This window comes from Nerophis ophidion, linkage group LG05 (assembly GCF_033978795.1).
Source record: "Nerophis ophidion isolate RoL-2023_Sa linkage group LG05, RoL_Noph_v1.0, whole genome shotgun sequence".
Classification (NCBI taxonomy): domain Eukaryota; kingdom Metazoa; phylum Chordata; class Actinopteri; order Syngnathiformes; family Syngnathidae; genus Nerophis; species Nerophis ophidion.
Genome location: NC_084615.1, coordinates 48,752,775 through 48,771,580, shown reverse-complemented (window position 1 = coordinate 48,771,580; position 18,806 = coordinate 48,752,775). Strand labels below are relative to the sequence as shown.

Here is an 18,806-nt window from a genome sequence, read left to right as displayed (position 1 = left end):
CAAGCCAAGATCGAGACAAGGACAAGCTATATGGACAGGCCTGTCACTAAGATGTGTCTGCTTCAGAAAGCCGAGGAGATCTGATGGGATTATTTGACAGGACTTGACTTTGAATATGACTTGTGACACATACCATACTCTGTCTAGGCTCTGAAGGTTCTGGAACCTCTGGCCTTGTGACACTTATATATGTGAAGAACCTGCTTGCTCAAGGACATTGAAAATGAACTCTTGTTATAACTGCAAAAAAAAAAGGAAATTCTAATGTTCTTGTTTGATTTGATGTATTTTACATTGATTATTTCCGTGCTGCTACTATTGTTAAGTAATTATTATGTTATAATAATTAGGGGCCGGGATGTAGAGGCAGGGATTTGTCTCTCACTTGTCACCTGGGATAGGGGGTGTGGCTACATGTGTGTGGGCGGAGTGTGTGTGTCTGTGTGAGAGGAGTGTTAGTGGGGCTGAATGATTGTTGAATGAATATCACCTGCACTTGTCTGGAGGAATTGTTTGGCTTGTTTGGAGAGAGTGTGAACCTAGGTGCCGTTACTTCTGTTGATCGCAAAAGGAGCGCAAAAGGAACAGCAAAAGGAACAGCAAAAGGAGCGCAAAAAGGACTGCAAAGGAACCACATACCATCTGAATGTAATGTATTGTATTTTTACTCAAAGGGACAATAAATCACCCTCAAAACAGCAATAATTATTTCATGTTGCATCCTTGGACCTAGCGTGTCAGACATAGCCCTGCTTTCCACTCTCAGCACTCTCACAGAATCAGCACCTCCAAGTCCAAGTCCATGGTTCTCGCCCGGAAAAGGGTGGAATGCCATCTCCGGGTTGGGGAGGAGACCTTGCCCCAAGTGGAGGAGTTCAAGTACCTAGAAGTCTTGTTCATGAGTGGGGGAAAAGTGGATCGTGAGATAGACAGGCGGATCGGTGCGGCGTCTTCAGTAATGCAGACGCTGTATCGATCCATTGTGGTAAAGAAGGAGCTGAGCCAGAAGGTAGAGCTCTCAATTCACCGGTCGATCTACGTTCCCATCCTCACCTATGGTCATGAGCTTTGGGTTATGACTGAAAGGACAAGATCACGGGTACAAACGGCCGAAATGAGTTTCTTCTGGGTGGCTGGGCTCTCCCTTAGAGATAGAGTGAGAAGCTCTGCCATCCGGGGGGATCTCAAAGTAAAGCCGCTGTTCCTCCACAGAGAGAGAAGCTAGATGAGGTGGTCCGGGCATCTGGTCAGGATGCCACCCGAACCCATCCCCAGGGAGGTGTTTAGGACACGTCCAACCGGTAGGAGGCCACGGGGAAGACCCAGGACACGTTAGGAAGACTATGTCTCCCGGCTGGCCTGGGAACGCCTCGGGATCCCCCGGGAAGAGCTGGACAAAGTGGCTGGGGAGAGGAAAGTCTGGGCTTCCCTGCTTAGGCTGCTGCCCCCGTGACCCGACCTCGGATAAGCGGAAGAAGATGGATCGATGGATGGAAGAAATAGGACGGTAGCAATAGTGCTACTTGCCGGATCAGCTTATCACTCTGCTTCTAAAAGGTGTAGAATCAGAGTCAGAATAGTTATTGCCATTGTTTGAGAACGGGTTCACAATTTAGGAATTTTACTTGGTGCAATCGTGCAACATAAAACACATCCTGACCATAAAATAAATGACTTCCTTTTTCATTGTTTCCCCAAATTATTTGTCACTGGTGACTAGACCTCTGTCCAATTTTACTTTAGATAATTAATTCCCTCTCAGATAACTTAATGTTTATGTCAATCTCATCTTTCCTGGTCACTCTTTTTGTGAGCCGATTTGCTAATTTGTTTCCCAATATTCGCACATGAGCAGGTACCCATTCAAATTTTACTTAGTTTCCTTCTCTCGTTTTTCTGGAGTAGATACATATATTCTCTGACCACACTTAACATTTCCTGATTCAAAAGTCGTAAGAGCTGAAACACTACATATTATCTTCTTGCATTTACTTTCTTCAGTCCATTCTAGTGCCATTACTATCACAAACATTTCAGCTGGATACTCACTAATATAGTCTGGCGTTCTTTTGCAACACCCAAATTGGAGATCCAGTATCGAAATCGCTTACTTGATTTGTATTCTGAGTCCCTGAATCGATCTGTAAAAATCTGAGTACAGTGATTTTATTTGGTCTCAACCAGGTTAGAAAATTCACAAACCATATAATATCAACCCTATCACCATATCAGTATGTGTAATTTAAATTATGGAATGGATTAAGCAAATAAATCAAACAATGTACTTATATGATCCACTTCAAGAAACTCTTAAAATGTATAGTGTTTACAAGGCACAAAGTAGAACCATGATAATTAACGTTCTGAATTTATTTCATCCATCAATTAATTTTTTAGATAATCTTACTTATCTCACCATACCAAATACAACTTACTTCACTAATCATTATTTATTTATTCATTTATTTTATTGTTATACTTTATTAATCCCTGATGGGAAATGAACATTTTCAGCACAATCCCATTGAAGATCAGACAAACATTACAGGGAGACAGAACAGGATCGCGAATGGGTCTGACAACTTCCGGCGCGGCGCCCCTTACAAAAATGGTGAGATACAGGTAAACAATAGGGGCGGGGGATGAGAAAAATAAAATCGGTCCAAAGAGGGGGTCCAGACTGAGGCCAAGGGATAAAACAACTCATAGCCATAGCACACATCCTTCTTACATGTGTGTAAGAGGGAAACATCAAACATCAAAGAACACAAAGGACATTAAAGACATTAAAAGAGCAGAGCTGATACAACCAGCCACTTCTACATACAGCTATGAATAAATATATGGAGTACATTATGAATAAATTTAGAACAGGAAGTGAACAAAAGTTTTAGCAACTGCTATGGTATGAAAAGGGGTAGGATTAAATAAGCTCTGCTTCTTCTTACTCCTTTTCAAACATGTTGAACAGAGAAACTGGAAATTTTGATGGATCATGTTGTATGCATGCATGTTCGAAATAAACACAAACTCAACTCAACTCATATCCACATTCCTCTTTCTTTGTTTAATTGACAATACCTCAAGGTGTACTATTCATTTTTCAAATAGTAATAAAAGATGAATTGGCCACATTACAGTCTCCTCAAACTCTTTTGCCTACACACCCATACTATGAGTTATCTGATTTCCTTTCCAGCCAAACAGCTTTTTTCAACACTTTCCCTTTCCCAGCATACCTGGGTCACAACGTTTCCTGGGTGAGACTATTCATGTCCTCTCAGATAAATCCAAAAATGAGCTGAAGGTTGGTCTCTTCTCACTTGTAATGGATTTTCTTGTGATTCTACTTGTAAAGCACACACCGGTGATGTTCTCACTTCAACCAAACACATTCATAAAGCGTGAGATTGAATCACATTAAGTTTTGAGAGGCTGGATTCAGCAACAGATCTGTAGACTAAACATCCATAGTCCATTCGGGATCTTATCAAAGCTATATAAATACATTTCAATGATCTTAAATCCACACCACACTCTGTACTTGTAAGGCATCTCATCGAATTAGGAAACGCTTTTCATTTATTAATCAGACATTTAAAATGCACTCCCAAGGTCAATCTTTGGACACAATGCACTCCTGTAAAACAAAATGTTTTGACATTTTCAAGACTGGTACCATTCAGCTTTGGATCCAAATTTACTTTTGAGTAAAAAACATAACTTTAGACTTTTCAATAGAAAACCTAAAACCCCATTTTATTTCCTTCTATTCAACAAGGCAAATACCTTCTTGCATTTTGGGGGTAATGTACAGTACATTGCGTCTTCTTTTCAATATAGCTCCGTCATCTGCAAAAAAGGATTTACCCCACTCCAACTGGAATAAATCATAAATATACCATTACAGAGAGGGCTCATAACACTTCCTTGAGGTCTTTCATTTTTTTACATCATTACATTTAGAAACCTGAGCTCCAACCAAAACTTGAATGGATTGATCGTTCTAAAAGTCTCTGACCCAATTAAAAAAATTCCCCCCAATATCCATAACATGTAACTAAATCATCAGACCATCTCTTCAAAGCATATCGTATGCTTTCAGCACATACTGATTCTTTATTCAACTGTGCTCTTTTTTAACATCATCTTCCAGACACACAATAGGAACTATAGTTTGGAGCAAACATGCCCCTTTTTTCTAATATGTACAGAAATTTCTCACTGACCATACGCTCTATATTCTGACAAATATTTGAAGTCCTTAACTTGCTGGTTTACTGGCATCTTTCCATGGTTTATATATAGGAACTATCAGTGCTTCTTTCCAGCTTCTGGGAAAAGATCCCTCAAAAGCTTTTTCAGGCACCCACTGCGTAGATGTTTCATCATGCTATACGTTACTTCATCAATTCTCGGGGCATTCTTTTTTATCTTGTTCAGTGAATATATTCTTGGGTCCATCAAAATCAGATTTAATACAAAATGCTTTGCTATTTTCTAATTTAGTTTTCTGTAGGCCTTGTTTTTCTTGCTCATTCAAATGATCAGAACAGTGAACCTTAACAACAGTCTCTGCCAACAATTCATTAACTGCAGTCACTCATCCATGTTTGAGAACAGGAAGGACCTGATTTCTCCTATCCCCACCCATCTTTTTAACCACACCACATACTTGTGTAATATTAAATTATCTCCCAATAGAATCACAATATCCTTTCCAATATCCAATTTTAGCTGGTCTTATCTACAGTCTGAGCTTGCTTATAATGAATCAGATGCTGAAAATGATCTGTCATTTTAACCAATTTACAGTAAATGCCTTGCTCCTACTTTTAATAGCTGCCTTGCAGACCTCATTCCACCGTAGTACAACCTTCTTGCTTTTACTTTCCTTACTCCCCGACTAGATTTGGAAGCAGCTAGCAGAATACCCCGCTTTATTTTACAATAAAGATCTACTATTGTGACTTCATTGACAACATACATTTCTTCAGATGACTGTTCACTACCTTCTGCAAACTTTCCCCAAATGCCCGTCTTCCTCTCCCACTTCCCCAATTTCAGGCATAATGATATGTAATTTACATTAAACTGGGTAATGGTCACTTACAACTTCTCTTTTTCCACTGGATAATCACAGGTTGCTGCAATACTACTTGACACCAAAGTAGGATCGAGCACTGACTCTTTACCTGGATTAAATATTAATCAAGAATTTTTTAATAATGAATGAGGGAAAAACGGAAATTTTAGTTCTTGGTCCGGCCCTCACTGACTTGGGACCATTGCAAAATGATGTGCGTCCCGAAGTCACCAGCCTTGGCGTCACTATAGACAGTGATTTTAAACTTGACAAACAAGTCAATAGCGTTTTAAAATCTTGTTTTTATCATCTTTGTCTTTTAGCAAAAGTAAAACCGCTTTTATCTTTTATAACCTTTTTGAACATGTCGTGCATGTTTTGATTTCAAGTCACCTGGACTACTGCAATGCACTTTATGCTGGCATTAGCCAAAAAGCTCTCTCCCGGTTGCAGTTAGTCCAGAACGCGGCAGCACGACTTTTAACAGTGGCCAGGAAACGCGAGCATATAATCCCAATTCTTGAGACTTTGCACTGGCTCCCTGTTCATTTTAGAATTGATTTTAAAACCTTGCTGTTTGCTTTTAAAGCTCTACATGGACTGGCACCTCAGTATATCTCGGACCTCATTCACATGTACATTCCTGCGCGCGTTCTGAGGTCCGAGAGCCAGCTCCAGCTTTCGCTGCCCAAGACCAGACTTAAAACTAGGAGACTTCTCTGTGGTCGGTCCTAAGCTCTGGAACACTCTGCCCCTCCATGTACGAACTCTATATATTGTTTTTATATTTATTTATTTTTTGTATTTATTCAGTCATTGGTGGAGCTAAGGATAATATTTCAATATTGTTTTTAATATTGTTGTGCAGCACTTTGGAAACATTTTTGTTGTTTAAATGTGCTATATAAATAAAGTGGCTTGGATTGGATTGATAAAGAATGGATGCCTCCCCAGCGTGAAACCTGTCTGATCAGCCAAAATTATTGAGGGCATCACTGCTTGGAGACGTATAGAGAGAACTTTGGCCAGAATCTTGCAGTCCACGTTCAAAAGTGAGATCTGTCTTTAGCTACCACAAGAGGTAGCATGAATTTTACCATGAATTGATTAACGTGGACCCTGACTTAAACAAGTTGAAAAACTTATTCGGGTGTTACCATTTAGTGGTCAATTGTACGGAATATGTACTGAAATGTGCAATCTACTGATAAAAGTTTCAATCAATCAATCAATCAATCAATCAATCAATCAAAACCCTGTCTTTTTTAAGAAGTAATGAAATGGAAGCTTCCGACAGAGTCTTGGTAAGCGGCCGTTGTTAAAGGAATCATTGAACATTCTTGCTAAAACAGGGGATAACAGTAATGAGTAAGTCTTGTAAAATTAAACTGTGAAGCCATCAGGGCCGGGCGACTTTCCATTTTGCGTAGATTGAATTGACTCCTGTATCTTTGACGAGGAGACGGGTCGACCCAGTGCCCTGGCAATGTTTACATCAATGCAAGGATATGTTAATGAATCGAGGGAGTTGGGGAAAATCGCGGAGACAGGAGAGCACACGGAAGTGTACAATTTAGTGTAAAATTAAAAAAAAACACCTATTAATGTCCACTGGTTAGGAAGTATAACTTCCATCGGGTGGTCTAATTTTGGGAATCATCATCATCATCATTTCATCATTTATTTTTATTCCTTTCATGAAAATGCATATGTACAAGCCACGTACAATTGACACTTTCATTGTTTTTTTTGTTTCTTATACATTTCCATGATCAAAAAGGAGCAGATGGAAGAATAATATTCTTATATTTATCTGCCCCCTTTTTAACACAAATTATTTTAGATGACTGTTCCCTCCACCAACACTCGAACTCCAACATACTTTATAAATTTCCTTTAAGCATTTTCACAATGACACGTCCAATCTAAATCAAAATTCAGTTTGATATAATTCCAATTTTCTCTTTTTAAAACTTTTTAAATTCAAAGATATTGTAACAGCTTTTTAAGTCTTTGTTTAGAGAATTCCATGCTTACACACCAACAACAGACATGCACATTTGTTTCAAATTTGTTCGCACTCTTGGATGTTTAAAGTCATACAGCCTTCTGTGGTTCTCATCTTCAGATGTGAACATAAATAACTTGTATGTCCTTCGGAAGGACTTTATTTCTCGCTTTGAACATCATTAATAGAGTATTCAATTCTACAATGTCTTTTAGTTTTAGTAATCCTGACCTAATGAAGAGTGGATTTGTGTGGTCTCTATAACCTACTTTAAAAATGATAAGAATTGCTCTTTTCTGTGAAAGAAATAAAGGTATTATGTTGTTATGATATGTATTTCCCCAAATTTCTGCACAATAATTGAAATAAGGTAGAATAATTGAGCAATATAGATAGATAGGTAGAAAAGCGCTATACAAGTACAACCCATTTATTTATTATTTATTCATAACATTCTCATTGTATTATATGGAAAACTATATTTAACCATGTTCAAAATAAATAAGCTTTTAGATATTTTATTTTTCACATGCATTATATTAGCTTTCCATGTCAACTTTTCATCTAAGATGACTCCAAGAAATCTGATTTCAGACACCTTCTCAATTTTCACATTGTTTATGGATAAACTAACTTCTATCTTTCTTTTATTACTGGATACCATAAATTTAGTCTTTTCCAAATTTAAAGATAATTTATTTATATCAAACCACAATTTTAGTTTAACCATTTCCGCTTCAATATTATCGACTAAGATTTTCAAGTCACCTCCTGAACAGTATACATTTGTATCGTCTGCGAATAATAGGCACTGTAAAATTTTCGAAACCTCACAAATATCATTTATATATAAAGTAAAAAGTTTGGGTCCTAAAATCGAACCTTGTGGAATTCCACATTCAATATTCATACATTCTGACCTATGATCATCGATCTCAACATATTGCTGTCGTTGTTGTAAATAACTGGTTAACCTGGTGCAACTCCTCTGACTCCATTAGTATATCATTTAGAAATGAGAATTTGATAATCTACAGTGTCAAACGCCTTCTTCAAATCAATGAACACTCCTATTGTGTATTTATTTTGATCAACTGCAGTTGTAATCTCTTCAATAATGTTCATGATGGCCAAGCTCGTAGACCCATTTGATCGAAATCCATACTGATTTTCATTTAATAATGTATGTTTTTCAATAAAACAGTCTAATTTATTAACAAACAGTTTTTCAAGCACTTCTGAAAATTGAGAAAAGACAGATACTGGTCTATAATTACCAAATGTATGTTTATCTTCGGTTTTAAATAAAGGTATAACTTTAGCTGTTTTCATACTGTCTGGGAAAACCCCTACTTTAAAAGAACAATTAATTATATAATGTAATGGTTTAATGATGCAATCAATTGTATTTTTTACTATACTTAGGTCTTGTTTTTTAGTTTGTAAACCACAGATAATATTTCATTCTCAGTCACTTCACTAAGAAACATTGACTGCATAACCCTATTTTCCCTTTTCCAGACACTCCCTAGTGTAGGTCCTACATTTACAAAGAATTGATTTAATTCATTGACAATTTCATCTCTGTTTTCAATTAACATATCTTTTTTTAAATATCTAGGTAGTTCTGTTCGCATTGTCCTATTCCCTATTGCTTTATTTAAAATAGTCCATGTAGCCTTTATATTATTTTTATTTTCATGCAACATTCTTTTGTAATATTCCCTTTTTGCTTGTCTCAATATATTGGTCAACTAATTTTTGTAGTTCTTATATCGTTTTTCAGCATTCTCTGTTCTTAACTTGATAAACTCCTTATAAAGTCTATTTTTATTTTTACATGCATTTTTCAAGCTGTTTGTCATCCAAGGTGCCTTATTTTGCCTTTGCTTAGATCTGCATGGACCCTCAGGACAATGCTTGTTATACAGAGTAATATAATGCTTAAGAAAAGAATCATAGGCAGTGTTTATATGGTCTGTGTACACCTCTTTCCATTCTTGTTTTAATAGATTAGATTAGATTAGATAGTACTTTATTTATTCCGTCAGGAGAGTTCCTTCAGGAAAATTACAATTTTCAGCACAATCCCATTCAAGATCAGACAAACATTACAGGGAGACAGAACAGGATTGCTGACGGGTCTGCCGGCTTCCAGCGCCCCTTACAAAAAGATGACATACAGGTAAACAAGGGGGGGAAGAAAAAAATAGAAGATTAAAATAAAATTAAAAAATCGGTCTTAGCCTAGGCACTGGAGTGGGGGTGCAGACTGAGGCCAAGGGAAAAAAAACAAAAAACAACAAAAAAAAAAACAACTCATTGCCATGGTACACATCCCTCTTCCATGTGTGTAAGAGGGAAACATCAAACACCAAAGAACACAGAGGACATTAAAGACATTAAAGCAGCAGATACAACCAGACACTTCTACATACAGCTATGAATAAAAAGTAAAATAAACATATCCACTGTGGTGGCCTCTGCGGTGTTCCACGCCATCGTCCGCTGGGGTGGAGGGAGCATGGCCAGAGACAGAAGCAGACCCAACAAGGCAACCAAGACAGCCGACTCCACTCTCGGCCAGTGTCCAGTCCGCATGGATGAGCGAGGATACGTCCAAGGTGACTGAGGTGTCCGACACCTGCTCACCCAGTCAAATACACCGCGAAGCCTCTCCGTCCCAGTAGCTCAGTGCTAGCTCCGCAGTCCTGTCCCCTCATCCGCATCTCCTCCAGTACATCCAAACAGACTCTGGTGTAGCAGAGACCCTGCAGCTGGTCTCCATGGCCAAAAGGCTCCCGGGCCGCAGATCCAGAAGTCCATAAAAAAAGCACCACGGAGGTCACGAAAGTGCCACCCCCTGTCACACAGTCCCAAAGGGTCCCGGACCAAAATGCAAAAAAATATAATACCACATGAAAAAAAGAGGGAAACACAAAAGGATGACACAAGAGCACAGAGCTCCTGCCTACAGCAGCCACTACAGCAGCGCCATCTTGGGAAAAATAAAAATAAAAATAAAAATAAAAAAATAATAATAATAGGTCATTCCTAAAGTTGTTAATATGGTTGAGACTTCTTTTCCTCTTAAGTATTTGATGATATGTTATTTTAGGGAATTGATAGTCAAATATTGCAAAATAGGCAGATGAACACTTATGTCATTTATCACTAACACAGTAGTGATGTGAATCCCTAAAACATTTGTAAATATATTGTTTGTTGTTATTCTGCTAGGCTTTGTAATTAATGGGTAAAGCCCTTTTTCATATAATATCTCTAAAAAATCTAATGTTTGTTTATGTGAATCTACCTTTAGAAGATCAATATTATAATATCCACAAATTACGATAGTTCTATTTTTATTTAAACCATTAATCATTTCTTCTAATTTATCCATGGAGGTTTCCACTTTTGATCCTGGTTTTCTATATACACATGCAACAACAATGTTTCTGTTTTGTTCTAATTCTAGCTCAACAGCTACACACTCCATTAAATCATTTATGGCCATTGTCATACATTTAACTTGTCTGCATTTTAGTTCATTATATATATAGAGGGCCATCCCTCCTCCAGTCCTATTGTCTCTGCTAGTGACATATAGATCATAGTCCTTTAATTTAAGATCAACCTCCTTGTCTTTCTTTATCCATGTTTCAGAAAAGACAATAACCTTAAATCTACCTTTAAGTGACTCTAAAACATTTTTGATTTTCGAAAAGTGTTTTGGTAGACTTCTACAATTAAAATTAATCAAAGAAAATGTATTTTCTATGCTTGCGTCATCAAGTTGTTCCTCAGTATAATACTGGCAAGAATCCTTAACATGCTTAAAAATATGAGTCTCTGGATCCACTTCATTCTGAAAATCAAATGTGCCTCTTTCTGTATAATCAACACTTGAAAGGGCTTCAGTCTTGAAAGAAAGAGTCATGAGTTCCTTACAGGAGATCCAATAATCAAGCAAAAAAAGAAGAAAAGTAAAATGAAAAATGCACTCACTATTTTCATTTGTACTGATCCAGGTCTTTCAATGTTCTGATCACAATCACTTCGGCTTATTCTGGTGGTCCGTTTGTCCGGATGAAAACTTTTCCATTCCTTGTCCAGGTAGATTGGATTTTATTTTGCTTTTTGAGGATACGGCATGTCCAAGCAATTTCCGCAGTTTTCTTTGTCAGGTGCTCATTTAGATAAACTCCAGTGCCTTAAGTTTTTTAGCTGCCTTCAGAGTGTCCACCTTGTGCTTTCTATTTGCAAACGTGATGATGACTTTAGGCTTGTTTTTTTGTCCTTACTTGGAAGAATGTGACATGTGCTGACGCTCCAGAGGAATATGTTTACTCTTCATGTAGCGCACCGCTTGTTGCTCCAAGCTGTCAAGCTCCTCAGATGGTGCGTCCTCACCATGCTTGCCATCAGGTGGGCCAGCAACCCAGGCATAACTCCGATGCCTGGTCTCCAGGCCGGTGACCACAAGGTCATCAGCTCTGGAATACTGTTCCAAATCATCCACCCTTTGTTCTAGGAGCTCAATCCGTCCATTCTTGTGTTGGATGATAGCCTTTAAGCTGCCTGATCTCCTCCACGAGGCCTGTCAGTTTCCTCTGCTGTTCCACCACTTCACTGAGTTCCCTTGACATAAAGTTTAGGGAATCTTTAATTCCTGCCATTTCAGCTGCTAATTTTGCATTGGTAGTCATTGTTCTTCGAGCAGTCTTGACTTTTGTTGGATGTCAGTGCAGTTTGATGATTTTAGTGGGTTTCATTCAGTGGGTGGAATTGACCGCGATGCGCTAGCAGCCCGGGCCCGTTGCGCTAAAGGTCGGCCGGCCTTGTCTCCATGTTGACAGAAGCATTGTTTGGATAGTCGCAGTTGTCTCTCTACTATGTGCGGCATAAGCAGGTCATGTTCCGAATGTAACAAAATAAGTTTTTTATACAGGGTTGGAGATGGACAAACGGCGTACACACTGTCGAGGTCAAGGAGTTCATTAGCAATTTCCATCAGCCTAGCCTCCCCAGTCGCAGATTAGATTTCATCTCTAGTAATAAGGATGACGTCCAGGAAATCCACAATAATGTGTGTCCTGATTCCTTGGCCACAATTAGTCGGTAAAGAAAATGAACAACATTATAGGGGTGGGCCAAAGAAAAGGCAAACTGAACAAAAATACATACAGTGGGGTGTGGGGACCCCTAGAAGTAGGTTTGATTTTTATTTAACCAGGAAAAATCCATTGAGATTAAGAACCTCATTTTCAAGGTAGTCCTGGTCAAGAGGCAGCAAAGCTGCACATAAAATCACATTCACATTATACATTAAAATGACAGGATGCACATCAAGTAAAACAGTTACAGATGACTCAGGCTTCTTCATATGCTCTGTTTAAATTTAAAATCATTTAAGAATAACAATTTAGTAAGTTTCCAGTCTTTTTGTAGCATGTTCCAAGCACAAGGAGCTGCATAGACAAAAGTTTTTTTCCCTAGCTTAGTGCGAGCAAAAGCGACAGAAAGCAACAGCTGATCGTTGGATCTCAGTGCATAAAAGTTTGTACTTCTCTGTGAAATCTATACACAAATGTAATCGGGCAATAGTCCCAGAAGAGCCTTGTAAATAAAGATGTACTACTGACACTGTCTCCTAATGGACAGGGAAGGCCACCCAACCAGAGAGTAGGAGTAGTAGTTGTAGTAGTACTTGTAGGGTGTCCCCAGCTAAATGACAGATAGTTGATAGACTGACCTTTATGTGAACATTTTTAAAAGGCAGTTAAAAGCACATTTAAGTGTGCATTCCTGTAATATTCCATTCAAATGTTGTATTATTTTACATATTATTTTTATTATCATATGTATGATTTTATTTGCAATGTTTCAGTTGTTGCATCATGCTATATGCTTATTTTGATTGTAATTACTGTTTGTATTTGAACCATGTGAAGTACTTAGTGAGCTCCCTCTGCGAGAAGAGCTATATATCAAATGTACTTACTTACTAGGGCACAAATAAATATTAGTTGGACAGACTGGGACCACTACATCATGAAAATAGACGAACATTGATCCCAAAGTCAATAGTCTCGATCTGAGGGTACAGGCTTTTTTAATCTAGCAGTCACTGATCTCACATGGATGGACCAACATATTTGATAACGTCCATGAGAAGGTCTATAAAACCCCCCGGTGTTTGCGCTTCACTTCAGTCGGCATCTCTGCTCTCGACTCCTTCTTCTCCAACTTTTAGTCATGCTGCGTCTTCCGTTTTCCTGCCTTCTTCTGGCCCTGGCGGCGTCTATCGCCTCCTCGGCCGTCATAGTCGACAACGGCATGCCCATCATGTGGTCTCAGGCTGCTGCCCAGGTGACCGACCTGCCCGTGCAGAACAACATTGTGGTGGCCAATCCTTGGAACTTCCTGCACCGCATGAGCTTCTATCGCATGATCATCAATGCCACCAACCCCTTCATGAACTCCATCGGGCCCAGCCCTACTGACAGTCCCCTATGGAGTCTGCCTCTGCAGGCTGGTTGGATGGTGACATCAGGTCAGTCCTACTTTGCAACCATTTTAGTACACATATCAGTTCTGTTCTGTTTCTGACTGTCGTTTAGCAATAGTATCTGAGGCCTAGACTACCAACAGATCAGGAGTGTACCCAGCAGGCAAAATACATTAAAACAACTTAGAGAGCTTGTTGAATTAGGTCTTGACGTTGAGCAACTCCAACTAAACGTTGAAACAACAAGGTTAAATCAATGTTGGGTCATGATGAAATGTGACCATTTAATTGTGGTCATTTCCCAACCAACAAGGTGGATCCAATATTAGACGTTCACGTTGTCTCAATTTCCAAATACTATTTTGCAGCGTTGTTTCAAAGTCAGTTTTAAAAGGACATGTATGCATAATAAACGTTGTATCAATGTCATTTGCCTGGAGGGTAATTTATAACTAAAAGTCCTAGTAAAAAAAATAAAGAACCCCCATTATTTCCTCTGAGTAATTGTGTATTTTACAGTTCACATACTTGGCGTGTAAAGGTTTAGAAATAAGAGCTCAGGCTCCCCCTTTTGATTCTACATAAATAAATCAGTTTAAAACATGTGTCCTTTGGCCTCCTCAGAACGTCTCGCTGACCCGACCGGCACCAGAATATGTGTTAGCCGCCAACTTCCAGTCCACCCTCGAGAGATCTGTGTTGTTCTTGACACCGCTGCCAGGCCGCATTCTGCAGGTTAGGACCACCACTACAGTGTACATCTGTCCATCCATCCATCCATCCATCCATCATCTATCTATCCACACATATGTTCTTCCATCCATCCGTCCGTCAAGTTCTTTTTCCGACAAACTGACGTTGTTTGACTTCCTCCTAGGAGGGTGACAGTCCACCCAACATTGCCGACATGACCCAGGAAGAGAACCACACTCTGCATGTCTTCTCCTGGATGAAGAACATGAACAGCATTTTGGGTAAGATGCGAGTCAAACTTACTTTTTCTTCAAATGGCAGCCTCCTCTCCATTAGACACCATGCCTCAAAGAATGGAACAGAGCTTTTGTAGACACTCAAATGCAAAAATACAGTATAAAAATATATCACATCATTACTATTTACATATGATATATATATAAACGCCTTACCTGAAAAATACAAACTTGCACAATTACTGGTTGTATATAAATGAATAAACCAGGTGTATATATATATATATATATGTATATATATATATATAAATATATATATATATGTATATATATATGTATATATATATATGTTTATATATATATACATATACATATATATATGTATGTATATATATATATATATATATATATATACATATATATATATATATATATATATATTTATATATATATATATATATATATATATATATATATATATATACATAAAGCCTGCTCAGTGTTTTGTGGTTAAGAGTGTCCGCCCCTGAGATCGGTATGTCGTGAGTTCAAACCCCGGCCGAGCCATACCAAAAATTACCTATCTCAGCATCAAGGGTTGGAATTGGGGGTTAAATATCCAAAATGATTCCCGAGCATGGCCATCAGTGCTGCTCACTGCTCCCCTCACCTCTCAGGAGGTAGAACAAGCGGGTGGGTCAAATGCAGAGGTTAATTTCCGCACACCTAGTGTGTGTGTGACTATCAGTACTTTATTATAATTTCCCATCTTAATTTCTAAAAATGTATTTGTATTTTGTGTACACTGTGACTACATTTTAGAAGTGTTTCATTAATGTATCGGTCTGGGAAGGCAAGGAGGGTGTTGTATGCATGAACATTACTCATGTGTGATCCGACAATAATGACACTTTTCTTAAAAGATAAAAATAAAACTTAATTATATGTCCTTATTACTAAAACCCATGTATTACGTACGCTCTAATAAATAGATTGCAGTGTCATGTCAACTTCTGCTCCCTTATTTCCTTATATACAAATATTTATGATGTGATACACACACAATAATATCCTTTACAGAAACTACAAAAGTCACAGCAAAGTCAATTACTTCCAACTAGTACCAGGCATGTACATGTACAGGGGGCTTATTTGAGGCACGGCGTCTATTAGACCCTAGGTCATTGTTTAAGGTATTCTGCATTAACACTGTTGGTATGTTTTACTGACATTTTGTTGTAAGTACAGTAAGAATAGGCGTACTGACATATATACACGATGTGGTTGACAGGAGGATCGCTGATAAGTATGTGGCGTGGCTCCATGTGCTCTGTGATCACCAGAGAGAAAGGCAGAGAGATGCTGGAGCAGCTCCTGCTGGACCCTAGCTTTCCTACCTCCACTTTCCTGTCCATCATCATCAACATGGCCACCAGCTGCTAGTGGAAGGATGCTCAATAAACAAACTCAACAAACATCACTGAGGACCTCTATTTTTTTCTACTTAACACCGCTAAACACCAGAGTGGCTTCCCAAACTGCATACAGAATCATACTGACCTCTTTCAAGCTCACACAATAATGGTGTGCAAGGCAGTGACATGACCATCTCCACGAGGGTGAGGCTAAACTCCTCACTTATGGTGCTGCTCTATGCTTAAAATTGCTGTGTTTGGCCCGCGACTCATTTGCACATCTTTCACCTTGGCTCTTGGAGGCAAAACGTATTGGGCTTCCCTGACCTGGAGGATGAAACTGAGATGCAAATCTCAGTCACTTCTTTCACAGTTAAATAAATTGTTAGAAAGTAAATGATAAAACACAGTGTGTTTTGTCATTACTGTATGTTTTGTACGCCTTTTCCCTAATGCATTTGATTTAGTCACATTTTATCTCAGGGGCTGCATGGAGGAAAATCAATTCCCACGGCCTCGTAAAATTATGGCATTAAAACTAAAAAATAAAGATTGTGGATTTGACCTATTTGGTCGACATGCTGTGTCACTTGGATAGACTAATAAACCTTACCCTGCAGGGTAAGTTAAAAATGCTGCCTGACCTGGTGCAAAGTGTGTTTGCACTCGTCAACAAACTGAAGCTGTTCAAGGCGCATATTCAAAAGGGAGATTTAACGGAGTTTCCAACTCTGCTAAAAGCCAGCGGGCAAGTCACCAGTACGGCCCTGACAAATAAAAGAGACAGATATGCGACACTGGTTGAAAACCTGCACAAAAGCTTTGTGACCCGGTTCCGTGATCTACCACTGAAAATGCCACAGATTACGTTCCTCGTCAACCCATTTAATGCGGATACGGACAGTTTGAAAGCCCCGCTCGTCACAGATGAGGCTGCAGCTGAGTTAAAGATGATTGATCTTTGTGAGGAGGACCAACTCAAAGCTGCTTTAAAGAAAGGAACACATGAGTTTTGGAAAAGTGTTCCAATGGAAAAATACCCCAATGTCAAACGGGCTGCGCTTAAGATACTGTCAATGTTTGGGTCAACATATGTCTGCGAGGCTGTGATTTCTACCCTGAAACATGTGAAATCAAAGCATCGATCTGTTCTGACTGACACCCATGTGATAGAATTGCTTCGAGTGGCAACAACAGAATACAAGCCAGATTTCAGAATCAGAATCAGAATCAGACATACTTTAGTAATCCCCGAGGGGAAATTAAAATTTTCAGCACAATCCCATTCAAGAGCAGACAAACATTAGAGGGAGACAGAACAGGATCGCTGACGGGTCTGCCAACTTCCGGCGCCCCTTACAAAAAAGGTGAGATACAGGTAAACAAGTGGGGGGAATGGGAGAAAAAAAATTAAAGATTAAAATAAAATAGAAAAATTTAAATAAAAAAATAAAAATGGAATAAAATAAAATTAAAAATTAAAAATTAAAAAGGTGTCTGGTTGAAGAGGATTGTCCACGACAAGGTACGCCAGAAGTCCCACTAAGCAAACATGCATAGGAAGAGAAAAAATATTATATTTTTGTTTGTGGACTTGGTTGAACGGAGAGTTTGTGTGTGAGACAGTGCACACAATGTTAATTGTTGAAAATAACTGGCCTGTGGTCTTAGTACTGTAGGAGTCAAGTTGGTGTGTGACATTTACAATAAATCTGGCTGAGCAGATGAAGGGACGGGGTGATGTTAATGTGTGCCCATGTGTAGGATGTGGCTGTTTGCAGTAACACAGTAAAAAAGGTCTCTCCAACTTTTTGGGGGGGATTTAAAGTTTTGGATTTAATAACAAATCTGAATAGAGCATCACGCTGTGCAGTGGAATCATAGGCTTAGGCTCCCCCAATAGAGGTGCACCCAAGAAAAGGAAAACCACCACGGTGGAAGTGAAACTACACATGGCACACGGCTCACAAAACAATGGCCGCATGCCAAGTACAAGCCATTCAACCGCAGCACCCATCATGTGAAAGTTCTTTACTGGCGTTTTATTTAACCTTTTATTAATGTATTCTCTATGTCAGGGGTAGGGAACCTATGGCTCTAGAGCCAGATGTGGCTCTTTTGATGACTGCATCTGGCTCTCAGATAAATCTGATCTGACATTGCTTAACACGATAAGTAATGAATAATTCCGCCCGTAATCACGATGTTACAAATAACGTTCAAAATCTAAAACATTCTCATGCATTTTAATCCATCCATTTGTTTTCTACCGCACCTGTTCAAGAAATAACAATGTTAGTAAAAAGAATTAGAGACTTATTTAGACTCTTCAGCATCTACATGCTGCCGCTAGGTGACGTCATACGCAAATACGGTATTAGCTTTCACTGTTATGCTGATGACACCCAACTCTACATGCCCCTAAAGCTGACCAACACGCCGGATTGTAGTCAGTTGGAAGCGTGTCTTAATGAAATTAAACAATGGATGTCCGCTAATTTTTTGCAACTTAAGGCCAAAAAAACGGAAATGCTGATTATAGGGCCTGCTAGACACCGACCTCTATTTAATAATACAACTTTAACATTTGACAACCAAATAATAAAACAAGGTGACTCGGTAAAAAATCTGGGTGTTATCTTCGACCCAACTCTCTCCTTCGAGTCACACATTAAAAGCGTTACTAAAACGGCCTTCTTTCATCTCCGTAATATCGCAAAAATTCGCTCCATTTTGTTACGTCTCGTCTCGACTATTGTAACGTATTATTTTCGGGTCTCCCCATGTCTAGCATTAAAAGATTACAGTTGGTACAAAATGCGGCTGCTAGACTTTTGACGAGAACAAGAAAGTTTGA

At 38.8% G+C, this 18,806-nt stretch overlaps 2 protein-coding genes across 2 annotated transcripts in view; one reads left to right on the top strand and one right to left on the bottom strand.

Annotated features, from left to right (window-relative positions):
- stx7l (syntaxin 7-like) overlaps nt 1-18,806 on the bottom strand; it is a 64,570-nt gene that overhangs the window by 29,565 nt on the left and 16,199 nt on the right. The gene's annotated exons all lie outside the window — the stretch shown is intronic.
- LOC133552427 (protein LEG1 homolog) lies at nt 7,578-16,245 on the top strand. The gene is made up of 4 exons (XM_061899618.1): nt 7,578-13,700; nt 14,200-14,340; nt 14,483-14,579; nt 15,826-16,245. The coding sequence occupies exons 1-4, from the start codon at nt 13,353-13,355 to the stop codon at nt 15,975-15,977; spliced, it is 738 nt and encodes a 245-aa protein (XP_061755602.1). The 5' UTR covers nt 7,578-13,352; the 3' UTR covers nt 15,978-16,245.